The sequence below is a fragment of the Oncorhynchus gorbuscha genome, linkage group LG18 (assembly GCF_021184085.1).
Source record: "Oncorhynchus gorbuscha isolate QuinsamMale2020 ecotype Even-year linkage group LG18, OgorEven_v1.0, whole genome shotgun sequence".
Lineage (NCBI taxonomy): Eukaryota > Metazoa > Chordata > Actinopteri > Salmoniformes > Salmonidae > Oncorhynchus > Oncorhynchus gorbuscha.
The window spans coordinates 71277790-71304985 of NC_060190.1; the positions used below are offsets into that span (position 1 = coordinate 71277790).

General features: G+C 48.1%; 1 protein-coding gene across 1 annotated transcript in view; it reads left to right on the forward strand.

Annotated features, from left to right (window-relative positions):
- LOC124002926 (copine-5-like) overlaps positions 1–27196 on the forward strand; it is a 329935-nt gene that overhangs the window by 75191 nt on the left and 227548 nt on the right. Inside the window, exons 3-4 of the mRNA XM_046310773.1 lie at positions 15957–15997; positions 16592–16638. Coding sequence (XP_046166729.1) covers positions 15957–15997; positions 16592–16638 — 88 coding nt within the window. The remainder of the gene's footprint in view (positions 1–15956; positions 15998–16591; positions 16639–27196) is intronic.

Consider the following 27196-nt stretch of genomic DNA (forward strand, 5'->3'; position numbering starts at 1 on the left):
TTACTAGGTGTGGAAGGTAGGAGTCAGGCGCAGAGAGCAAAGGGGTTACTCGGTGTGGAAGGTAGGAGTCAGGCGCAGAGAGCAAAGGGGTTACTCGGTGTGGAAGGTAGGAGTCAGGCGCAGAGAGCAGAGGGGTTACTAGGTGTGGAAGTTAGGAGTCAGGCGCAGAGAGCAGAGGGGTTACTAGGTGTGGAAGGTAGGAGTCAGGCGCAGAGAGCAAAGGGGTTACTCGGTGTGGAAGGTAGGAGTCAGGCGCAGAGAGCAAAGGGGTTACTCGGTGTGGAAGGTAGGAGTCAGGCGCAGAGAGCAGAGGGGTTACTAGGTGTGGAAGTTAGGAGTCAGGCGCAGAGAGCAGAGGGGTTACTAGGTGTGGAAGGTAGGAGTCAGGCGCAGAGAGCAAAGGGGTTACTCGGTGTGGAAGGTAGGAGTCAGGCGCAGAGAGCAGAGGGGTTACTAGGTGTGGAAGTTAGGAGTCAGGCGCAGAGAGCAGAGGGGTTACTAGGTGTGGAAGGTAGGAGTCAGGCGCAGAGAGCAAAGGGGTTACTCGGTGTGGAAGGTAGGAGTCAGGCGCAGAGAGCAGAGGGGTTACTAGGTGTGGAAGGTAGGAGTCAGGCGCAGAGAGCAGAGGGGTTACTAGGTGTGGAAGTTAGGAGTCAGGCGCAGAGAGCAGAGGGGTTACTAGGTGTGGAAGGTAGGAGTCAGGCGCAGAGAGCAAAGGGGTTACTCGGTGTGGAAGGTAGGAGTCAGGCGCAGAGAGCAGAGGGGTTACTCGGTGTGGAAGGTAGGAGTCAGGCGCAGAGAGCAGAGGGTTCAATAACAGACCATTTATTCTCTCCGGCACATAAACAGTCACGCCAAACACAGGGCGCAGAAACCCTGACCCGCCCAAGCACACAGGGCGCAGAAACCCTGACCCGCCCAAGCACACAGGGCGCAGAAACCCTGACCCGCCCAAGCACACAGGGCGCAGAAACCCTGACCCGCCCAAGCACACAGGGCGCAGAAACCCTGACCCGCCCAAACACACAGGGCGCAGAAACCCTGACCCGCCCAAGCACACAGGGCGCAGAAACCCTGACCCGCCCAAGCACACAGGGCGCAGAAACCCTGACCCGCCCAAACACACAGGGCGCAGAAACCCTGACCCGCCCAAGCACACAGGGCGCAGAAACCCTGACCCGCCCAAGCACACAGGGCGCAGAAACCCTGACCCGCCCAAGCACACAGGGCGCAGAAACCCTGACCCGCCCAAGCACACGACCGCCGAGCGCCGCCCAAACAGGCAGGGGAGCCACCCTCGGCGGGAGTAACTATTATACTATAAATACCAAGGACTATCAAGAAAAAAGAAAAAAAAACCTGCAGAAGAAACACAGAAGAACCTGGAAATACCATCCAACACAAAAGTGAGTGAGTAATATTCAGTCTGAAGCTACTCCCAAAAGTAAAAGATAACTATCTCTAGGTAATTGTGTTATATCAGGCTAAGTAAATAAGTATTCTAAGCTACCAAGGTGCTGGGACAGATCAGACCTAGCGGCACCTTCAGTTGGCACTGAAGAGTGAAGGCAGATGTGTGAAAAGTCTTCAACCCACCAATGGCAGGAGAGTTTAACAGCCCCCCCCCACCACCAAATGCAGAGGCCTTTGGAGCACCAATCCCTGTCCAGAGGTCATTACAATACAACAAATAACAATGCAAGGAATAAAGTACAAAAACATGCTCCTCGAGGACAATCCGGAGAAACTATTTGCTGACTGTTACTGCTAATTGTCCACACAGACCATCCCCTGGCATAGCACAGTGCTATAAAAACACACTACTGACAAGGCAGAGCGTATTGGCCCAGGGTGGGAACTCAGAATGCTAGACATTGAGGAACTGTAAACAACCTCTGTCAAAGTGTACAAGTCTGGGACGATAATGGTGCAGGGCCTCCTCATGCAGTTCCAGCAGGACTTTTACAGAATCAAAGAGAGAGCAGAGCAGGACAATATCTCTCTCTGTGACGACTTCCACATCCTGAGTGAGTCTGATCACAACTCTTCAAACTGTCCTGCAGACGAGGATAGTCCCCCCCCCCCAGCCCCCAGCACTGAACACACCCAGGTCCCACCACTGCACTGCTCCTCCATCACTGAGAGGGATACATTCACAGAGATGGAGAGAGACATGGTGGAGCTCAGAGAGAGACATGGTGGAGCTCAGATAGAGACATGGTGGAGCTCAGAGAGAGACATGGTGGAGCTCAGAGAGAGACATGGTGGAGCTCAGAGAGAGACATGGTGGAGCTCAGAGAGAGACATGGTGGAGCTCAGAGAGAGACATGGTGGAGCTCAGAGAGAGACATGGTGGAGCTCAGAGAGCTAGTCCACACAATCCAAACAGAACAAACCCACAAAACAGACTAGCACAACAACACCCCCCCCCCCCTCACAGACTGAGGGGAGAGAACTTGAAGAGGCACACGTGGCACTGAAGGACGAAGTCAGAAAGCTGAGGTGTGACAGAGAACAGGACACTCCCCCAGAGGAGCCATAGTCAGAAAGCTGAGGTGTGACAGAGAGCAGGACACTCCCCCGGAGAAGCCATAGTCAGAAAGCTGAGGTGTGACAGAGAACAGGACACTCCCCCGGAGAAGCCATAGTCAGAAAGCTGAGGTGTGACAGAGAGCAGGACACTCCCCCGGAGAAGCCATAGTCAGAAAGCTGAGGTGTGACAGAGAGCAGGACACTCCCCCGGAGAAGCCATAGTCAGAAAGCTGAGGTGTGACAGAGAACAGGACACTCCCCCAGAGAAGCCATAGTCAGAAAGCTGAGGTGTGACAGAGAACAGGACACTCCCCCGGAGAAGCCATAGTCAGAAAGCTGAGGTGTGACAGAGAACAGAACACTCCCCCGGAGAAGCCATAGTCAGAAAGCTGAGGTGTGACAAAGAACAGGACACTCCCCCGGAGAAGCCATAGTCAGAAAGCTGAGGTGTGACAAAGAGCAGGACACAAACACTAGGCCCTGGAGCTGTTGTCAGAGGACGAACACTAGGCCCTGGAGCTGTTGTCAGAGGACAAACACTAGGCCCTGGAGCTGTTGTCAGAGGACAAACACTAGGCCCTGGAGCTGTTGTCAGAGGACAGACCCTAGGCCCTGGAGCTGTTGTCAGAGGACAAACCCTAGGCCCTGGAGCTGTTGTCAGAGGACAGACCCTAGGCCCTGGAGCTGTTGTCAGAGGACAAACACTAGGCCCTGTAGCTGTTGTCAGAGGACAAACACTAGGCCCTGTAGCTGTTGTCAGAGGACAAACCCTAGGCCCTGGAGCTGTTGTCAGAGGACAAACACTAGGCCCTGAAGCTGTTGTCAGAGGACAAACACTAGGCCCTGGAGCTGTTGTCAGAGGACAAACCCTAGGCCCTGGAGCTGTTGTCAGAGGACAAACACTAGGCCCTGGAGCTGTTATCAGAGGACAGACTAGTGTCCCCAGCCACATCATAATTCACACGGGCACAAACGACCTGAGGGCCCAGCAGTAAAGGGTGGCAACAGCACTCAAGGGAGTGATTGAAAAAGTTCACCCCACCACCATACAGTGGGTGAATGCAAGCATTTCACGAGACTGTGCTTCAAAACCTAATGTCTACCTGGCCCACCACTCCACCCTGGACTTGAACAGCCTTTTTGACCAGGTCCACCTATACAAAGGTAGCAATCTCAATTTTTGCCAGGACCCTGAAAGACGTCACTCTCAACCATAGCCTCAACACTTCACACAGGAGCAAAAGAGCAACAGCATCACCAGCCACACCCCAACCAGCTAAGACCACCCCAAGCAAACCCTGGCCACACCCTATACAGGCCCCACTATATCAGACCTATGCCCCTTCTACCCGACCCCCCCCCCCCCTGCAGCAAGGACCTCAACATGACAGCATGACATATGCCCAGGCTGTGAGCAGAGAAATAGGCCCAACCCCCACTATTACACCCACCCAAGCCCCATTATGCAACCTAAGAGGTATGTATCAGATGCTCAACATGCTCTGCTCACACCTACTGTGATGGTCCAGGTCTAAACTACACAATAACACTAGACACTATGGAACACAAAACTTTTACATTTACATTTAAGTCATTTAGCAGACGCTCTTATCCAGAGCGACTTACTGTCTGATCCTGGAATATACAAGGTCAGAGGTCATCTGCCTTTGGCTTAAGTTAAAGAGCAGGAACCTGGACTTCACCAAAGAAATTGGAAATACAGACATTGTCATCCTACAAGAAACATGGTATAGAGGAGATGGACCCACTGGTTGCCCTCTAGGTTACAGAGAGCTGGTAGTCCCATCCACCAAACTACCAGGTGTGAAACAGGGAAGAGACTCAGGGGGTGTGCTAATTTGGTATAGAGCAGACCTAACCCACTCTATTAAATTAATCAAAACAGGAACATTTTACATCTGGCTAGAAATGAATATGGAAATGATTTCAACAGAGAAAAATGTCCTTGTGTGCTTCCTATATCCCCCCAATAGAATCCCCATACTTTAACGATGACAGCTTCTCCATCTTAGAGGGGAGATCAACAATTTCCAGGCCCGTGTACTTTTCGGTACTCGTCTCCGGCGAACTAAATGCCAGAACTGGACAAGAACCTGACACCCTCAGCACACAGGGTGACAAACACCTACCTGGAGGTGACAGCATTCCCTCCCCCATTTTTCCCCCTAGACACATCTATGACAACATAACCAACAAAAACGGGTCACAACTCCTGCAGCTCTGTCAGACGCTGGGTATGTCCATAGTCAGTGGTAGGCTTCGAGGGGACTCCTATGGTAGGTACAGCTATTGCTCATCTCTTGGCAGTAGTACTGTAGACTACTTTATCACTGACCTCAACCCAGAGTCTCTTAGAGCATTCACAGTCAGCACACTGACAATCCAATCAGAACACAGCAAATCACGCTCTTCTTGAACAGAGCTGTGCTCAATCATCTTAAATACTACCAGGACCCACTGGATTCTCCAATTACATTGAATGAACTACAGGACAAAATTCAACCAAGGACTGATCACCCCAATCCAAAAAGAGGAGACAAATTTGACCCCAATAACTACCGTGAGATATGCGTCAACAGCAACCTTGTTAAAATCCTCTGCATTATCATTAACAGCAGACTTGTACATTTCCTCAGTGAAAACAATGTACTGAGCAAATGTAAAATTGGCTTTTTACCAATTGAACGTACGACAGACCACATACTCACCCTACACACCCTAATTCACAAACAAACAAACCAAAACAAAGGCAAAGTCTTCTCATGCTTTGTTGATTTCAAAAAATCGTTCAACACAATTTGGCATGAGGTTCTGCTATACAAATTGATGGAAAGGGGTTTTTGGGGAAAAATATACCACATTTTAAATCCATGTACACAAACAAGTGTGCGGATAAAATTGTTAAAACCTTTCAACGATGTGGGGGGGTGAGGAATGGATGCAGTTTACTGTGGGGTTAGACAGGGATGCAGCTTAAGCCCCACGCACTTCAACATATATCAACGAATTGGCACGGGCACTAGAACAGTCTGCAGCACCCGGCCTCACCCTACTGGATTCAGAAATCAAATGTTTGCTGATGATCTGGTGCTTCTGTCCCCAAACAAGGAGCACCTACAGCAGCACCTAGATATTCTGCACAGATTCTGTCAGACCTGGCCGTAAATCTCAGTAAGACCAAAATAATGGTGTTCCGAATAGGTCCAGTTGACAGGACCACAAATATAAATTCCATCTAGACACCGTTGGACAAGAGCACACAAAAAAAACACACTTCGGCCTAAACATCAGCGCCAACTGTAACTTCCACAAAGCTGTTAACTATCTGAGAGACAAGGCAAGCAGACATTCTATGCCATCAAAAGGAACAATAAATTCAACATACCTATTAGGATCTGGCTAAAAATACTTGAATCAGTCATAGAAGCCATTGTCCTTTATGGTTGTGAGGTCTGGGGTCTGCTCACCAACCAAGAATTCACAAAATGGGACAAACACCAAATTGAGACTGCATGCAGAATTCTGCAAAAAATATCCTCCGTGTACAATGTAGAACACCAAATAATGCATGCAGAGCAGAATTAGGTTGATACCCACTAATTATCAAAATCCAGAAAAGAGCTGTTAAATTCTACAACCACCTAAAAGGAAGCAATTCCCAAACCTTCCATAACAAAGCCATCACCTACAGAGAGATGAACCTGGAGAAGAGTCCACTGAGCAAGCTGGTCCTGAGGCTCTGTTCACAAATATAGCCCACAGAGCCCCAGGACAGCAGCACAATTAGACCCAACCAAATCATGAGAAAACAAAAAGAGAATTACTTGACGCATTGGAAAGAATTAACAAAAAAACAGAGCAAACTAGAATGCTACTTGGCCCTAAACAGAGAGAAGAACACCTGACCACTGTGACTGACCCAAACTTAAGGAAAGTGTTGTGTAAGGGAGCGCGTAACTGGCGGCAGGGAAGTCAGGCGCAGGAGAGCAAAACTGGGTAATCAACAGAGCAGAAACCAGAACAACAAACAAACCCGTCGCGCACCAGAGAAAACATGCACTTACAATAAACAATCCCACACAAAGCCATGGGGGAAACAGAGGGTTAAATATACAACAAGTCATTGAGGGAATTGAAAAAAGGTGTGAGGGAAAACAAGACAAAACACATGGAAAATGAAAAGTGGATTGATGATAGCTAGAAGACCGGCGACGCCGGGCACCGCCCGAACGAGGAGAGAGCCCGACTTCGATGGACGTCGTGACACTTTGACTATGTGCAGACTCAGTGAGCAGAGCCTTGCTATTGAGAAAGGCCGCCGTAGGCAGATATGGCTCTCAAGAGAAGACAGGCTATGTGCACACTGCCAACAAAATGAGGTGGAAACTGAAAAATTTGGTGGAAACTGTGACAGAGGAAGGCCCTAAAAATGGTCAAAGACCCCAGCCACCCCAGTCATAGACGGTCCCGGAGTGCCAAGTCTAGGACAAAAAGTTTTCTCAACAGTTTTTACCCCCAAGCCATAAGACTCCTGAACAGGTAACCAAATGGTTACCCGGACTATTTGTATTCTGTGCCCCCTTCCCAAACCCTCTTTTACGCTGTTTTTGCTGTTGTTAATGTCTTTACACACACACACACACACACACACACACACACACACACACACACACACACACACACACACACACACACACACACACACACACACACACACACACACACACACACACACACACACACACACACACACACACACACACACACACACACACACTTTTTACCCCCCCACACCATTGGTTAGAGCCGGTAAGTAAGCATTTCTCTGTAAGTACTACACCTGTTGTATTCAGCATTTCACTGTAAGGTCTACTACACCTGTTGTATTCAGCATTTCACTGTAAGGTCTACTACACCTGTTGTATTCAGCATTTCACTGTAAGGTCTACTACACCTGTTGTATTCAGCATTTCACTGTAAGGTCTACTACACCTGTTGTATTCAGCATTTCACTGTAAGGTCTACTACACCTGTTGTATTCAGCATTTCACTGTAAGGTCTACTACACCTGTTGTATTCAGCATTTCACTGTAAGGTCTACTACACCTGTTGTATTCAGCATTTCACTGTAAGGTCTACTACACCTGTTGTATTCAGCATTTCACTGTAAGGTCTACTACACCTGTTGTATTCAGCATTTCACTGTAAGGTCTACTACACCTGTTGTATTCAGCATTTCACTGTAAGGTCTACTACACCTGTTGTATTCAGCATTTCACTGTAAGGTCTACTACACCTGTTGTATTCGCCTCACATGACAAATAAAACAATATGATTTGATTTGATTTGAGAGGCAGGGTTGAGGGGTGAATATGGTGAGTAGAAAGCGAGGATAGGGAAGACAGGGAAGGGGAAGAGGAGCAGGGGCCAAGGGGTGAGGGGAGGATGAAAGGGGAGACAAAATAAATACGTTTGAGGGGATGGGAGGATGAGTGGAAATCAAGGGGAGGAGAGACAGGCTCGAGGGCTGATTGAGTTGAGGAGAGACAGGCTTGAGGGCTGATTGGGTTGAAGAGAGACAGAGGCAATGTTCCCTCTAAGCTGTGCGTGTGGACAGATCTTGTTTTGAGATCAAAGTGAGAGGTGCATGTGGTAATGTGTGTACATTTGTTCATATCCTTTGAGTGATTCCCACATTGAGCACAAAATGTGAGCATTTCTCCATATCTTTGAAAAGCGTGTCTGGTAAATTGAACCTTTATTTAACTAATCAAGCCAGTTAAGATCAAATTCTTATTTTCAATGACAGCCTAGGAACAGTGGGTTAACTGCCTTGTTCAGGGGCAGAACGACAGCCTAGGAACAGTGGGTTAACTGCCTTGTTCAGGGGGCAGAACGACAGCCTAGGAACAGTGGGTTAACTGCCTTGTTCAGGGGCAGAACGACAGCCTAGGAACAGTGTGTCATGTTTGTCATTTATTATCATGTCTTGTCCCTGTGCTCCCCATGCTATTCGTTTCCCTCTGCTGGTCTTATTTGGTTCTTTCCCTCCTATCCCTCTCTCTCCCCCTCCCTCTCTCACTCTCTCGCTCTCTCTTCTCTCTATCGTTCCGTTCCTGCTCCCAGCTGTTCCTATTCCCCTAATCATCATTTAGTCTTCCCACACCTGTTCCCGATCCTTTCCCCTGATTAGACTCCCTATTTATTCCTTTGTGATCCGTTCCTGTTCCGTCGGTTCCTTATATTGTATTCACCATGCTGTGATTGCGTTTCGCCCTGTCCTGTCGTGTTTTTGCCGTGATTGTGTATCACCCTGTTCTGTCGTGTTTTGTGCCTTCATCAGACGCTGCGTGTGAGCAGGTGTCTCAGTCGACTACGGCCTGCGCCTACCCGAAGCGACCTGCAGTCTGTGGCCGCTTCTCCAGTTGTTTTCCCCTCTACAAATCTAGAGGATGTCAGTTATTCCGTTTTGAACATTATTAAACTCTGTTTCTGTTAAGTCGCGTTTGGGTCCTCTTTCACCTGCATGACAGAAGGAACCGACCAAGGAATGGACCCAGCGACTTCAGACGCTCGTTACACTGCCGTCGAGTTCCAAGGAGCCATGCTCGGCAGACACGAGCAGGAATTGTCTGCTGCTCGCCATGCCGTGGAGAACCTGGCCGCTCAGGTTTCCGACCTCTCTGGACAGTTCCAGAGTCTACGTCTCGTGCCACCTGTTACTCCCTGGCCTGCCGAGCCTCCAGAACCCAGGGTTAATAACCCACCTTGCTACTCCGGGCAGCCCACTGAGTGCCGCTCCTTTCTCACGCAGTGTGAGATTGTGTTCTCTCTCCAACCCCACACATACTCTAGAGAGAGAGCTCGGGTTGCTTACGTCATTTCACTCCTTACTGGCCGGGCTCGAGAATGGGGCACAGCTATCTGGGAGGCAAGGGCTGATTGCTCTAACAGATTCCAGAACTTTAAAGAGGAGATGATTCGGGTTTTTGACCGTTCAGTTTTGGTGAGGAGGCTTCTAGGGCCCTGGCTTCCTTATGCCAAGGTGAACGGTCCATAACGGATTATTCCATTGAGTTTCGCACTCTTGCTGCCTCTAGTGAGTGGAACGAGCCGGCGCTGCTCGCTCGTTTTCTGGAGGGACTCCACGCAGCGGTTAAGGATGAGATTCTCTCCCGGGAGGTTCCTTCAGATGTGGACTCTTTGATTGCTCTCGCCATCCGCATAGAACGACGGGTAGATCTTCGTCACCGGGCTCGTGGAAGAGAGCTCGCATCAACGGTGTTTCCCTGCTCCGCATCGCAACCATCTCCCTCCTCTGGCTTTGAGACTGAGCCCATGCAGCTGGGAGGGATTCGCATCTCGAATAAGGAGAGGGAACGGAGGATCACCAACCGCCTGTGCCTCTATTGCGGAGTTGCTGGACATTTTGTTAATTCATGTCCAGTAAGAGGCCAGAGCCCATCAGTAAGCGGAGGGCTACTGGTGAGCGCTACTACTCAGTCCTCTTCATCTAGATCTTGTACTACTATGTCGGTCCATCTACGCTGGACCGGTTCGGGTGCTACATGCAGTGCCTTGATTGACTCTGGGGCTGAGGGTTGTTTCATGGACGAAGCATGGGTTCGGAAACATAACATTCCTTTCAGACCGTTAGACAAGCCTACGCCCATGTTTGCCTTAGATGGTAGTCATCTTCCCAGTATCAAATTTGAGACACTACCTTTAACTCTCACAGTATCTGGTAACCACAGTGAGACTATTTCTTTTTGATTTTCCGTTCACCGTTTACACCTGTTGTTTTGGGTCATCCCTGGCTAGTATGTCATAATCCTTCTATTAATTGGTCTAGTAATTCTATCCTATCCTGGAACGTTTCTTGTCATGTGAAGTGTTTAATGTCTGCCATCCCTCCCGTTTCTTCTCTCCCTACTTCTCAGGAGGAACCTGGCGATTTGACAGGAGTGCCGGAGGAATATCATGATCTGCGCACGGTCTTCAGTCGGTCCCGAGCCAACTCCCTTCCTCCTCACCGGTCGTATGATTGTAGTATTGATCTCCTTCCAGGGACCACGCCTCCTCGAGGTAGACTATACTCTCTGTCGGCTCCCGAACGTAAGGCTCTCGAGGATTATTTGTCTGTGTCTCTTGACGACGGTACCATAGTGCCTTCTTCTTCTCCGGCCGGGCGGGGTTCTTTTTGTTAAGAAGAAGGACGGTACTCTGCGCCCCTGCGTGGATTATCGAGGGCTGAATGACATAACGGTTAAGAATCGTTATCCGCTTCCCCTTATGTCATCAGCCTTCGAGATTCTGCAGGGAGCCAGGTGCTTTACTAAGTTGGACCTTCGTAACGCTTACCATCTCGTGCGCATCAGAGAGGGGGACGAGTGGAAAACGGCGTTTAACACTCCGTTAGGGCATTTTGAGTACCGGGTTCTGCCGTTCGGCCTCGCCAATGCGCCAGCTGTTTTTCAGGCATTAGTTAATGATGTTCTGAGAGACATGCTGAACATTTTTGTTTTTGTCTATCTTGACGATATCCTGATTTTTTCTCCGTCACTCGAGATTCATGTTCAGCACGTTCGACGTGTTCTACAGCGCCTTTTAGAGAATTGTCTCTACGTAAAGGCTGAGAAGTGCTCTTTTCATGTCTCCTCCGTTACTTTTCTCGGTTCCGTTATTTCCGCTGAAGGCATTCAGATGGATTCCGCTAAGGTCCAAGCTGTCAGTGATTGGCCCGTTCCAAGGTCACGTGTCGAGTTGCAGCGCTTTTTAGGTTTCGCTAATTTCTATCGGCGTTTCATTCGTAATTTCGGTCAAGTTGCTGCCCCTCTCACAGCTCTTACTTCTGTCAAGACGTGTTTTAAGTGGTCGGTTCCGCCCAGGGAGCTTTTGATCTTCTAAAGAACGTTTTACGTCCGCTCCTATCCTCGTTACTCCTGACGTCACTAGACAATTTATTGTCGAGGTTGACGCTTCAGAGGTAGGCGTGGGAGCCATTCTATCCCAGCGCTTCCAGTCTGACGATAAGGTTCATCCTTGCGCTTATTTTTCTCATCGCCTGTCGCCATCTGAGCGCAACTATGATGTGGGTAACCGTGAACTGCTCGCCATCCGCTTAGCCCTAGGCGAATGGCGACAGTGGTTGGAGGGCGACCGTTCCTTTTGTCGTTTGGACAGACCATAAGAACCTTGAGTACATCCGTTCTGCCAAACGACTTAATGCCCGTCAAGCTCGTTGGGCGTTGTTTTTCGCTCGTTTCGAGTTTGTGATTTCTTACCGTCCGGGTAGCAAGAACACCAAGCCTGATGCCTTATCCCGTCTGTTTAGTTCTTCTGTGGCTTCTACTGATCTCGAGGGGATTCTTCCTTATGGGCGTGTTGTCGGGTTGACAGTCTGGGAATTGAAAGACAGGTTAAGCAAGCACTCACGCACACTGCGTCGCCGCGCGCTTGTCCTAGTAACCTCCTTTTCGTTCCTGTTTCCACTCGTCTGGCTGTTCTTCAGTGGGCTCACTCTGCCAAGTTAGCTGGTCATCCCGGTGTTCGAGGCACTCTTGCGTCTATTCGCCAGCGCTTTTGGTGGCCGACTCAGGAGCGTGACACGCGCCGTTTCGTGGCTGCGTGTTCAGACTGCGCGCAGAAGAAGTCTGGTAATTTTTTTCTGCTTCTGCTCCTGGTCTTGCTGGGTCTCAGTCTGTTCCCTGCCATCGCATCTCTCCTGTTCTTGTCCCTGCCCTTGCTGTGTCTCAGTCTGTCCCTAGTTCTCATTTTTTTTTTTTAGAGTAGTACCCTAGTTTCCCTTTTTATCGTTTTTCGTTACGGTCCTGAGGAGAGGAGTGGGGTTCTTTCTCGGGACGTGCTGGACCGTTTGATCTATGATTTCCTCCGTTGCTGCCAGTGTTCCTCCTCGAGAGCGCCAGGAGGCGCTCGGTGAGTGGGGGTACTGTCATGTTTGTCATTTATTATCATGTCTTGTCCCTGTGCTCCCCATGCTATTCGTTTCCCTCTGCTGGTCTTATTTGGTTCTTTCCCTCCTATCCCTCTCTCTCCCCCTCCCTCTCTCACTCTCTCGCTCTCTCTTCTCTCTATCGTTCCGTTCCTGCTCCCAGCTGTTCCTATTCCCCTAATCATCATTTAGTCTTCCCACACCTGTTCCCGATCCTTTCCCTGATTAGACTCCCTATTTATTCCTTTGTGATCCGTTCCTGTTCCGTCGGTTCCTTATATTGTATTCACCATGCTGTGATTGCGTTTCGCCCTGTCCTGTCGTGTTTTTGCCGTGATTGTGTATCACCCTGTTCTGTCGTGTTTTGTGCCTTCATCAGACGCTGCGTGTGAGCAGGTGTCTCAGTCGACTACGGCCTGCGCCTACCCGAAGCGACCTGCAGTCTGTGGCCGCTTCTCCAGTTGTTTTCCCCTCTACAAATCTAGAGGATGTCAGTTATTCCGTTTTGAACATTATTAAACTCTGTTTCTGTTAAGTCGCGTTTGGGTCCTCTTTCACCTGCATGACACAGTGGGTTAACTGCCTTGTTCAGGGGCAGAACGACAGCCTAGGAACAGTGGGTTAACTGCCTTGTTCAGGGGGCAGAACGACAGCCTAGGAACAGTGGGTTAACTGCCTTGTTCAGGGGCAGAACGACAGCCTAGGAACAGTGGGTTAACTGCCTTGTTCAGGGGGCAGAACGACAGCCTAGGAACAGTGGGTTAACTGCCTTGTTCAGGGGCAGAACGACAGCCTAGGAACAGCGGGTTAACTGCCTTGTTCAGGGGCAGAAGGACAGATTCGGTTACAGGCCCAACGCTCTAACCACTAGACTACCTGCTGGCCCAGGTAAAGAGATTTTTTTTTGTCTTAAAGGGGCAGTGTTGTATTTTGACACAGACTTGAATAAGGTAAGTAGCCAATAGGCAGAGGGTAGCATCAATTGTCAGATTCTCTGTAATAATGGTATGGGAATAATAATTCATTTTATTTAGTAAAGTGTTTTCTTGTATTAAAAAAACACAACAACATTTTCAGCCACCTCCTTGTCTTCATGATAAGTAGATAAACAGGTTAATGTCAATGTAGGCCTGCATTGATCACCACACATTGGCTGCTGCTGTAGGCTGAATTAGTGTAGAGTAATTGCAGGTTGGACAGAGGTGTAGACTAATTGCAGGTTGGACAGAGGTGTAGACTAATTGCAGGTTGGACAGAGGTGTAGACTAATTGCAGGTTGGACAGAGGTGTAGAGTAATTGCAGGTTGGACAGAGGTGTAGACTAATTGCAGGTTGGACAGAGGTGAAGACTAATTGCAGGTTGGACAGAGGTGTAGACTAATTGCAGGTTGGACAGAGGTGAAGACTAATTGCAGGTTGGACAGAGGTGAAGACTAATTGCAGGTTGGACAGAGGTGTAGACTAATTGCAGGTTGGACAGAGGTGTAGACTAATTGCAGGTTGGACAGAGGTGTAGACTAATTGCAGGTTGGACAGAGGTGAAGACTAATTGCAGGTTGGACAGAGGTAAAGACTAATTGCAGGTTGGACAGAGGTGTAGACTAATTGCAGGTTGGACAGAGGTGTAGACTAATTGCAGGTTGGACAGAGGTGAAGACTAATTGCAGGTTGGACAGAGGTGTAGAGTAATTGCAGGTTGGACAGAGGTGTAGACTAATTGCAGGTTGGACAGAGGTGTAGACTAATTGCAGGTTGGACAGAGGTGTAGATTAATTGCAGGTTGGACAGAGATATAGAGTAATTGCAGGTTGGCTGTAAGGAGAGCGAGGTGAACAGGTAGACAGGATACTACAGTAATCAGGTGAACAGGTAGACAGGATACGACAGTAATCAGGTGAACAGGTAGACAGGATACGACAGTAATCAGGTGAACAGGTAGACAGGATACAACAGTAATCAGGTGAACAGGTAGACAGGATACTACAGTAATCAGGTAAACAGGTAGACAGGATACGACAGTAATCAGGTGAACAGGTAGACAGGATACGACAGTAATCAGGTGAACAGGTAGACAGGATACAACAGTAATCAGGTGAACAGGTAGACAGGATACTACAGTAATCAGGTGAACAGGTAGACAGGATACGACAGTAATCAGGTGAACAGGTAGACAGGATACGACAGTAATCAGGTGAACAGGTAGACAGGATACGACAGTAATCAGGTGAACAGGTAGACAGGATACGACAGTAATCAGGTGAACAGGTAGACAGGATACGACAGTAATCAGGTGAACGGGTAGACAGGATACTACAGTAATCAGGTGAACAGGTAGACAGGATACGACAGTAATCAGGTGAACGGGTAGACAGGATACGACAGTAATCAGGTGAACAGGTAGACGGGATACGACAGTAATCAGGTGAACAGGTAGACAGGATACTACAGTAATCGGGTGAACAGGTAGACAGGATACTACAGTAATCAGGTGAACAGGTAGACAGGATACTACAGTTATCAGGTGAACAGGTAGACAGGATACTACAGTAATCAGTTGAACAGGTAGACAGGATACTACAGTAATCAGGTGAACAGGTAGACAGGATACGACAGTAATCAAGTGAACAGGTAGACAGGATACGACAGTAATCAGGTGAACAGGTAGACAGGATACAACAGTAATCAGGTGAACAGGTAGACAGGATACTACAGTAATCAGGTGAACAGGTAGACTGGATACTACAGTAATCAGGTGAACAGGTAGACAGGATACGACAGTAATCAGGTGAACAGGTAGACAGGATACTACAGTAATCAGGTGAACAGGTAGACAGGATACAACAGTAATCAGGTGAACAGGTAGACAGGATACTACAGTAATCAGGTGCACAGGTAGACAGGATACTACAGTAATCAGGTGAACAGGTAGACAGGATACGACAGTAATCAGGTGAACAGGTAGACAGGATACGACAGTTATCAGGATACCATTGTGGTGGCTACCAATCCCTTTAATTCGCTCTGTTGATACTACCTCCAACCAAAAATCTGATTATAGTTTCTGTGTTCTGACACACACACACCAACACACACCAAGCTGCACACCATCAGACACACATCTACACAGTTATCAGTCTGTTGTTGTGCTTGTATGAAGCAACTGACAAGGAAAACTGAACAATTGTTCATCAACCACCGATGACTCTATGTGGTAAATTGTAATTTTCTGATTGCCATTGAAATAGTATGTATCGGGAATTAGACCTCCAAGGGGAACTTAATACATCACAGGACCCACTCTGAACACCATTAATACCTGTGGTTACAATAATGACTCATGTTATTACTGACACTAAGCGCCGAACAAATGGAGAAATTGGTGTCTGATATATTTCAATGAGGTGATGAAGTTGATTAATGTTGACATGCTTCCCTTTCCTTTTTCTTTCAGGAATCTTCTAGATAAAGACACATTCTCCAAATCTGACCCATGTGAGTCAACTTTCCATCTGCTTCCTCCCCTCTCTACCTTCCTTCCTCTCTACCTTCCTCCTTCTCTACCTTCCTCTCTCTCTACCTTCCTCCCTATGTCTGTTCGTCTGTCGATCGGTCTGTCAACCGGTCTGTCCATCTGTCCGCCCGTCTGTCTCTCCTTCTGCCCGTCCTTTCGTCTGACGTCTGTCCATCAATCCATCGGTTCCTCATTCCCTCGCTCTTTCTTCTTGAGTGACAGTTGATTTGAGGAGTAGTTGTTAGCTTTGCCTTTAGCCCCAGTCTGATGTTTATATTGATCTGCTGTCTTGAATCTGCCAGCATCAATATCTATCTGCCTTTCTCTGATTGTATTTCTGCCCTCTCTGTCTCTCTCTCTCTCTCTCTCTCTCTTTCCTTCTCCCTCTCTCTGTCTCTCTCTGTCTCTCTCTGTCTCTCTCTCTCTCTCTCTCTTTCCTTCTCCCTCTCCCTGTCTCTCTCTCTCCCTCGCCCTCTCGCTCGCTCTCTCTCTCCCTCTCTCTCTCGCTGTCTCTCCCTGTCTCTCTCGCTGTCTCTCCCTCTCTCTCTCTCTCCCTCCCTTTCTCTCTCTCGCAGTGTGTGTGCTCTATACCCAAGGAGTGGAGACCAAGCAGTGGAGAGAGGTGAGAGGAGAACAAATACACAAACACACAAACACACACACACACACCCTATAGGCTTCTAAGTCCAATTACACCCCTGCTGTGTGTATTGACTGTTTGAGGGAAATAGCTTCTCTTAATGTTTTTTCCATTCTTTTCAAATACCACTTCATTTAACCCACTGCTGATATTTAAAAGTTGAAAGTTATGAAAGTTGTGGAATAACGGTAGACTCCTATTCATAACACCAGCAGACTCAGCCTGATGTTTAGAAAAAGACACCGTCATTACGAACCTGTGTGTGTGTGTGTGTGTGTGTGTGCGGGGAGGGAGTTCATTCAGAGTTGGGTTGTGGAAGTCTGATAAGCTTGACCTCGTTTTGTCTGATTTGCTGTCAGTGACATCATAGTTATGAGTTGTAAACTCCCCATCCATCTCCTGTGTCAGTGTGTCACCATTCCCTGTGTCAGTGTGTCACCATTCCCTGTGTCAGTGTGCCACCATTCCCTGTGTCAGTGTGTCACCATTCCCTGTGTCAGTGTGTCACCATTCCCTGTGTCAGTGAGTCACCATTCCCTGTGTCAGTGTGTTACCATTCCCTGTGTCAGTGTGTCACCATTCCCTGTGTCAGTGTGTCACCATTCCCTGTGTCTGTGTGTTACCATTCCCTGTGTCAATGTGTTACCATTCCCTGTGTCAGTGTGTCACCATTCCCTGTGTCAGTCTGTCACCATTTCCTGTGTCAGTGTGTCACCATTCCCTGTGTCAGTGTGTCACCATTTCCTGTGTCAGTGTGTTACCATTCCCTGTGTCAGTGTGTCACCATTCCCTGTGTCAGTGTGTCACCATTCCCTGTGTCAGTGTGTCACCATTCCCTGTGTCAGTGTGTCACCATTCCCTGTGTCAGTGTGTCACCATTCCCTGTGTCAGTGTGTCACCATTCCCTGTGTCAGTGTGTTACCATTCCCTGTGTCAGTGTGTTACCATTCCCTGTGTCAGTGTATCATCATTCCCTGTGTCAGTGTGTCACCATTCCCTGTGTCTGTGTGTCACCATTCCCTGTGTCAGTGTGTTACCATTCCCTGTGTCAGTGTGTTACCATTCCCTGTGTCAGTGTTACCATTCCCTGTGTCAGTGTGTTACCATTCCCTGTGTCAGTGTGTTACCATTCCCTGTGTCAGTGTGTTACCATTCCCTGTGTCAGTGTGTTACCATTCCCTGTGTCAGTGTGTTACCATTCCCTGTGTCAGTGTGTTACCATTCCCTGTGTCAGTGTGTCACCATTCCCTGTGTCAGTGTGTCACCATTCCCTGTGTCAGTGTGTCACCATTCCCTGTGTCAGTGTGTTACCATTCCCTGTGTCAGTGTGTCACCATTCCCTGTGTCTGTGTTACCATTCCCTGTGTCAGTGTGTAACCATTCCCTGTGTCAGTGTGTTACCATTCCCTGTGTCAGTGTGTTACCATTCCCTGTGTCAGTGTGTCACCATTCCCTGTGTCAGTGTGTCACCATTCCCATAGTTGCCTATGTAATCAATGTTCCTCAATGTTCTGAACTTGGGAGTCTGTTCAGACAGGCCTGAGAACTCCTGAGCATCTTAGCAGAAAGGACTTAGTCTCCGTACAATGATTCCATCACTATTCTGTTATTACTCTACAACCCAGTGTCTCTGGAACAGATCTGTCCAGGCGGAAGTGAGGGAGGGAGAGGGAGATAACTAGAAAGAGAGAAAGAAAGAGAGACCGAGAGAAGGAGAGAGAAAGATGAAACTGAGATGGAACAACAGTGACAGGAGAAAAGCTATGACACACATCCAAATGCCAAAATGATCAACAGCCTCTTCCATCTGCTGAACAGAATAACAACAATAAAGCCCTTACTGATGGCCTGACATGGACTCTGCCTCCACTGGCTGTCAGCCTGGGACAACTATTGAGCATCGTACAGTAACAAAAAGGACTCAGAACACTGATCACTAGCTCTATTACTGCAATCAGTCTATTAAAATCCAGAACTCTACCCTGTTATACTGTAACAAACCAGAACTCTACCCTGTTATACTGTCACAACCCAGATCTCTACCCTGTTATACTGTCACAACCCAGAACTCGACCCTGTTATACTGTCACAACCCAGATCTCTACCCTGTTATACTGTCACAACCCAGAACTCAACCCTGTTATACTGTCACAACCCAGAACTCAACCCTGTTATACTGTCACAACCCAGAACTCTACCCAGTTATACTGACACAACCCAGAACTCGACCCAGTTATACTGTCACAACCCAGAACTCGACCCTGTTATACTGTCACAACCCAGATCTCTACCCTGTTATACTGTCACAACCCAGAACTCTACCCAGTTATACTGTCACAACCCAGAACTCTACCCTGTTATACTATCCCATTGTGTTTGTCCCCGGTTCATGAAATGTGTTAATTAAAGGCAAGGCATTTTCCAGATCCTGCAACAACAAAACATCCCCATATGTGGGAATTCTATAAGTGCCTCTGCTCAACTTTATGCCACTACGCAAATGTGATTATAGAGATCAATAGTCATGGAGTCTTTTTGTAGGCACTAACTCCGCCATGGCTCGTTGGTCAAAGCCTATGGGGAAATTAGTGGAGTTTTTGGATAAACGCTGAAAAGAAGGTCTGTGGTGAACACAGGCTTAGGATATCTGATACATTTTGTTCTATTTTGTGAATCTTTTAGCATTTCTGTAATCGGAAAAAGAGCATGAAGCACATAAGGCTTCATAATTCATAAAGGTTGTGTGAACAGACTGATTCTTCATAGTTCATAAAGGTTGTGTGAACAGACTGATTCTTCAGAATTCGTAAAGGTTGTGTGAACAGACTGATTCTTCAGAATTCATAAAGGTTGTGTGAACAGACTGATTCTTCATAGTTCATAAAGGTTGTGTGAACAGACTGATTCTTCATAGTTCATAAAGGTTGTGTGAACAGACTGATACTGTATTAACAAAACGTATAAGATCTCCCAAACCTGTGTTAACCTCAGACCTTATTTTCGGTGTTTATCTCAAAACCCTTTTCTTTCCCCATAGGAATTGCTGACGAACCAGAAGTAACTCATTTTGGGGGTCTTAGGACTACAAAACTGGTCTTAAGACTACAAACTGGTTATAGTACTACAAACTGGTCTTAAGACTACAAACTGGTTATAGGACTACAAACTGGTCTTAAGATTACAAACTGGTTATAGGACTACAAACTGGTCTTAAGATTACAAACTGGTTATAGGACTACAAATTGGTCTTAAGACTACAAACTGGTTATAGGACTACAAACTGGTCTTAAGACTACAAACTGGTTATAGGACTACAAACTGGTTATAGGACTAAAAGCTGGTTATAGGACTACAAGCTGGTTATAGGACTACAAGCTGGTTATAGGACTACAAGCTGGTTATAGGACTACAAGCTGGTTATAGGACTACAAGCTGGTTATAGGACTACAAGCTGGTGATAGGACTACAATGTGTGTATGTGTGTGTTTGTTTCACACAATCTTGTCTAACTAACCTTGTGTTTAACCTTTTTTAGACTAATCAAGTCAGTTAAGAACAAATTCTTATTTACATTTATTTACAATGACGGTCTACCCCCCCGGCCAAACACTCCCCTAACCCGGAAGGTTGCAAGTTCAAACCCCTTAGCTGACAAGGTACAAATCTGTCGTTCTGCCCCTGAACAGGCAGTTAACCCACTGTTCCTAGGCCGTCATTGAAAATAAGAGTTTGTTCTTAACTGACTTGCCTAGTTAAATAAAGGTCAAAAAAAAAAACTTGACCCTAATTCCTAAACCCCCTAGAAATACAATTTTTCCTTGTGGGGATTAACAAAATGTCCCCAGTTGGTCACCGCAAGTATAGTCCAAAACCCCTTAAGGTCAATGCCCCACATCAATCGAATTAGCATAATACAAAATCCCCCAAATAATATGTCAGTTTAAGATGGAAATAGAATAATATTGTTGAAATGGATACGTCTCAATCCACTGCATCTGCCTCAGTGGCTCTTCCTCATCTGTGGTGAAAGGTGAGTGAGAGCGGCTTTTGTCAGACCATGAGAGACCCGAAAATCGGTCGTCTCACAAAATCGTCTGTAGTATCCAAACAGTTGATGGTAAGATGAGACTCTCACGAACACGACGGTGGTCTCTGTTTTTCTCTACGACCTCCACAAGTGTCAGGAGACTCATCTGAAGTTGGTTCTGCCAACTTCGGTCTGTCGTGTCCGAACCGTTTGGGTTACACACTAATATGACCCCTCTGTGTAAAGGTGAGACTCTCACGAACAGGTACATGTTGGTTGCCCACAGGCCTCACAAGACACACTGGAATCTGTTGTTCCTTGTTGTGAATCTGTTATTCAAAATCAAACAGCTAAATGATCCTTGGTCTGACCCCTCCTCCTATGATGAACTTATAATGTCGCGGCTGCTACTGTCCTGCTGGAAACCACGTTAGAGGCCTGTCGCTCCAGGTTACCAAATCATATCACATTTATTTATAAAGCCCTTCTTACATCAGCTGATGTCACAAAGTGCTGTACAGAAACCCAGCCTGAAACCCCACACAGCAAGCAATGCAGGTGTAGAAGCACGGTGGCTAGGAAAAACTCCATTGTGTGTTTCACACTGTTATCAACACCTGATCAACACCTTACTATCGGTGTTGTTACCTTTCAGATACTCGTCTTCCGTCGTCTCAACCGGTGTTCTGTGCTTCTACCCACCTGCGTAGCCCTTCAAAAGGTTTTACAGGTGTTTTCTTACACCGTATATATCAAAGGTCTCAGTGTGCTCATTTAGGATCAGTTCTGACTTTTAGATCACAATGAATAAGATTACATGGTCATGGAGAACCTGATCCTAGATCAGCACTATGACTGAATACTGGTCCTTTAGATCACATAGACAGGGAAGACCTGATCCTAGATCAGCACTATGACTGAATACTGGTCCTATTAGATTACATGGACAGGGAGAACCTGATCCTAGATCAGCACTATGACTGAATACTGGTCCTATTAGATTACATGGACAGGGGGACCTGATCCTAGATCAGCACTATGACTGAATACTGGTCCTATTAGATTACATGGACAGGGGGATCTGATCCTAGATCAGCACTATGACTGAATACTGGTCCTTTTAGATCACATGGACAGGGAGAACCTGATCCTAGATCAGCACTCCTTGTCATGTTTTGTCTTATATTGTCTTGTCATTTTGCTTTTCCTTCTGTTCGTTTTCCCCCTGCTGGTCTTTTTAGGTTTGTTCCCCTTTTTTCTCTCTCCCTTCCTCTCTCTCTTCTCTCTATCGTTCCGTTCCTGCTCCCAGCTGTTCCTATTCCCCTAATCAATCATTTAGTCTTCCCACACCTGTTCCCTATCTTTTCCCCTGATTAGAGTCCCTATTTCTCCCCTTGTTTTCCGTTTCTGCCCTGTCGGATCCTTGTCTATTGTTCACCGTGCTGTGTCTGTGTATCGCCCTGTCGTGTCGTGTTTCCCTCAGATGCTGCGTGGTGAGCAGGTGTCTGAGTCTGCTACGTTCAAGTGCCTTCCCGAGGCAACCTGCAGTTCATGATCGAGTCTCCAGTCTGTTCTCGTCATTACGAGTGGAATTGTGCTTTATGATTGTATATTTACTTTACTGGATTAAAGACTCTGTTTTCGCCAAGTCGCTTTTGGGTCCTCATTCACCTGCATAACAGAAGGATCCGACCAAAGAATGGACCCAGCGACTACAGACGCTCGTAACACTGCCGTCGAGATCCAAGGAGCCATGCTCGGCAGACACGAGCAGGAATTGTCTGCTGCTCGCCATGCCGTGGAGAACCTGGCCGCTCAGGTTTCCGACCTCTCTGGACAGTTCCAGAGTCTTCGTCTCGTGCCACCTGTTACTTCCTGGCCTGCCGAGCCTCCGGAACCTAGGGTTAATAACCCACCTTGCTACTCCGGGCAGCCCACGGAGTGCCGCTCCTTTCTCACCCAGTGTGATATTGTGTTCTCTCTCCAACCCAACACATACTCTAGAGAGAGAGCTCGGGTTGCTTACGTCATTTCACTCCTTACTGGCCGGGCTCGAGAGTGGGGCACAGCTATCTGGGAGGCAAGGGCTGATTGCTCTAACAATTACCAGAACTTTAAAGAGGAGATGATTCGGGTTTTTGACCGTTCAGTTTTTGGTAGGGAGGCTTCTAGGGCCCTGGCTTCCCTATGCCAAGGTGATCGATCCATAACGGATTACTCTATTGAGTTTCGCACTCTTGCTGCCTCTAGTGAGTGGAACGAGCCGGCGCTGCTCGCTCGTTTTCTGGAGGGACTCCACGCAGTGGTTAAAGATGAGATTCTCTCCCGGGAGGTTCCTTCAAGTGTGGACTCTTTGATTGCTCTCGCCATCCGCATAGAACGACGGGTAGATCTTCGTCACCAGGCTCGTGGAAGAGAGCTCGCGTCAACGGTGTTTCCCTGCTCCGCATCGCAACCATCTCCCTCCTCTGGCTCAGAGACTGAGCCCATGCAGCTGGGAGGTATTCGCATCTCGACTAAGGAGAGGGAACGGAGGATCACCAACCGCCTGTGCCTCTATTGCGGACTTGCTGGACATTTTGTTAATTCATGTCCAGTAAAGCCAGAGCTCATCAGTAAGCGGAGGGCTACTGGTGAGCGCTACTACTCAGGTCTCTCCATCTAGATCCTGTACTACTTTGTCGGTCCATCTACGCTGGACCGGTTTGGGTGCTACATGCAGTGCCTTGATAGACTCTGGGGCTGAGGGTTGTTTCATGGACGAAGCATGGGCTCGGAAACATGACATTCCTTTCAGAGAGTTAGACAAGCCTACGCCCATGTTCGCCTTAGATGGTAGTCATCTTCCCAGTATCAGATTTGAGACACTACCTTTAACCCTCACAGTATCTGGTAACCACAGTGAGACTATTTATTTTTTGATTTTTCGTTCACCTTTTACACCTGTTGTTTTGGGTCATCCCTGGCTAGTATGTCATAATCCTTCTATTAATTGGTCTAGTAATTCTATCCTATCCTGGAACGTTTCTTGTCATGTGAAGTGTTTAATGTCTGCCATCCCTCCCGTTTCTTCTGTCCCTACTTCTCAGGAGGAACCTGGCGATTTGACAGGAGTGCCGGAGGAATATCATGATCTGCGCACGGTCTTCAGTCGGTCCCGAGCCAACTCCCTTCCTCCTCACCGGTCGTATGATTGTAGTATTGATCTCCTTCCGGGGACCACTCCTCCTCGGGGTAGACTATACTCTCTGTCGGCTCCCGAACGTAAGGCTCTCGAGGATTATTTGTCTGTGTCTCTTGACGCCGGTACCATAGTGCCTTCTTCCTCTCCGGCCGGGGCGGGGGTTTTTTTTGTTAAGAAGAAGGACGGTACTCTGCGCCCCTGCGTGGATTATCGAGGGCTGAATGACATAACGGTTAAGAATCGTTATCCGCTTCCCCTTATGTCATCAGCCTTCGAGATTCTGCAGGGAGCCAGGTGCTTTACTAAGTTGGACCTTCGTAACGCTTACCATCTCGTGCGCATCAGAGAGGGGGACGAGTGAAAAACGGCGTTTAACACTCCGTTAGGGCATTTTGAGTACCGGGTTCTGCCGTTTGGTCTCGCCAATGCGCCAGCTGTTTTTCAGGCATTAGTTAATGATGTTCTGAGAGACATGCTGAACATCTTTGTTTTTGTCTATCTTGACGATATCCTGATTTTTTCACCGTCACTCGAGATTCATGTTCAGCACGTTCGACGTGTTCTACAGCGCCTTTTAGAGAATTGTCTCTACTTGAAGGCTGAGAAGTGCTCTTTTCATGTCTCCTCCGTTACTTTTCTCGGTTCCGTTATTTCCGCTGAAGGCATTCAGATGGATTCCGCTAAGGTCCAAGCTGTCAGTGATTGGCCCGTTCCAAGGTCACGTGTCGAGTTGCAGCGCTTTCTAGGTTTCGCTAATTTCTATCGGCGTTTCATTTGTAATTTCGGTCAAGTTGCTGCCCCTCTCACAGCTCTTACTTCTGTCAAGACGTGTTTTAAGTGGTCCGGTTCCGCCCAGGGAGCTTTTGATCTTCTAAAAGAACGTTTTACGTCCGCTCCTATCCTCGTTACTCCTGACGTCACTAGACAATTCATTGTCGAGGTTGACGCTTCAGAGGTAGGCGTGGGAGCCATTCTATCCCAGCGCTTCCAGTCTGACGATAAGGTTCATCCTTGCGCTTATTTTTCTCATCGCCATCTGAACGCAACTATGATGTGGGTAACCGCGAACTGCTCGCCATCCGCTTAGCCCTAGGCGAATGGCGACAGTGGTTGGAGGGGGCGACCGTTCCTTTTGTCGTTTGGACAGACCATAAGAACCTTGAGTACATCCGTTCTGCCAAACGACTTAATGCTCGTCAAGCTCGTTGGGCGTTGTTTTTCGCTCATTTCGAGTTTGTGATTTCTTACCGTCCGGGTAGCAAGAACACCAAGCCTGATGCCTTATCCCGTCTTTTTAGTTCTTCTGTGGCTTCTACTGATCCCGAGGGGATTCTTCCTTATGGGCGTGTTGTCGGGTTGACAGTCTGGGGAATTGAAAGACAGGTTAAGCAAGCACTCACGCACACTGCGTCACCGCGCGCTTGTCCTAGTAACCTTCTTTTCGTTCCTGTTTCCACTCGTCTGGCTGTTCTTCAGTGGGCTCACTCTGCCAAGTTAGCTGGTCATCCCGGTGTTCGAGGCACTCTTGCGTCTATTCGCCAGCGCTTTTGGTGGCCGACTCAGGAGCGTGACACGCGCCGTTTCGTGGCTGCTTGTTCGGACTGCGCGCAGACTAAGTCAGGTAACTCTCCTCCTGCCGGTCGTCTCAGACCGCTCCCCATTCCTTCTCGACCATGGTCTCACATCGCCCTAGACTTCATTACCGGTCTGCCTCTGTCTGCGGGGAAGACTATGATTCTTACGGTTGTCGATAGGTTCTCTAAGGCGGCACATTTCATTCCCCTCGCTAAACTTCCTTCCGCTAAGGAGACGGCACAAATCATCATCGAGAATGTGTTCAGAATTCATGGCCTCCCGTTAGACGCCGTTTCAGACAGAGGCCCGCAATTCACGTCACAGTTTTGGAGGGAGTTCTGTCGTTTGATTGGTGCGTCCGTCAGTATCTCTTCCGGGTTTCATCCCCAGTCTAACGGTCAAGCAGAGAGGGCCAATCAGACGATTGGTCGCATACTACGCAGCCTTTCTTTCAGAAACCCTGCGTCTTGGGCAGAACAGCTCCCCTGGGCAGAATACGCTCACAACTCGCTTCCTTCGTCTGCTACCGGGTTATCTCCGTTTCAGAGTAGTCTGGGTTACCAGCCTCCTCTGTTCTCATCCCAGCTTGCCGAGTCCAGCGTTCCCTCCGCTCAAGCGTTTGTCCAACGTTGTGAGCGCACCTGGAGGAGGGTGAGGTCTGCACTTTGCCGTTACAGGGCACAGACTGTGAGAGCCGCCAATAAACGAAAGATTAAGAGTCCTAGGTATTGTTGCGGCCAGAGAGTGTGGCTTTCCACTCGCAACCTTCCTCTTACGACAGCTTCTCGTAAGTTGACTCCGCGGTTCATTGGTCCATTCCGTGTCTCCCAGGTCGTCAATCCTGTCGCTGTGCGACTGCTTCTTCCGCGACATCTTCGTCGCGTCCATCCTGTCTTCCATGTCTCCTGTGTCAAGCCCTTTCTTCGCACCCCGTTCGTCTTCCCTCCCCCTCCCGTCCTTGTCGAGAGCGCACCTATTTACAAGGTACGTAGGATCATGGACATGCGTTCTCGGGGACGGGGTCACCAATACTTAGTGGATTGGGAGGGTTACGGTCCTGAGGAGAGGAGTTGGGTTCCGTCTCGGGACGTGCTGGACCGTTCACTTATTGATGATTTCCTCCGTTGCCGCCAGGATTCCTCCTCGAGTGCGCCAGGAGGCGCTCGGTGAGTGGGGGGGTACTGTCATGTTTTGTCTTATATTGTCTTGTCATTTTGCTTTTCCTTCTGTTCGTTTTCCCCCTGCTGGTCTTTTTAGGTTCGTTCCCCTTTTTTCTCTCTCCCTTCCTCTCTCTCTTCTCTCTATCGTTCCGTTCCTGCTCCCAGCTGTTCCTATTCCCCTAATCAATCATTTAGTCTTCCCACACTTGTTCCCTATCTTTTCCCCTGATTAGAGTCCCTATTTCTCCCCTTGTTTTCCGTTTCTGCCCTGTCGGATCCTTGTCTATTGTTCACTGTGCTGTGTCTGTGTATCGCCCTGTCGTGTCGTGTTTCCCTCAGATGCTGCGTGGTGAGCAGGTGTCTGAGTCTGCTACGTTCAAGTGCCTTCCCGAGGCAACCTGCAGTTCATGATCGAGTCTCCAGTCTGTTCTCGTCATTACGAGTGGAATTGTGCTTTATGATTGTATATTTACTTTACTGGATTAAAGACTCTGTTTTCGCCAAGTCGCTTTTGGGTCCTCATTCACCTGCATAACACTCCTCCTCTGAGATGCTTGATACGTAGGGCCCCAGGTCTCCCTTGGAAAAAAATGG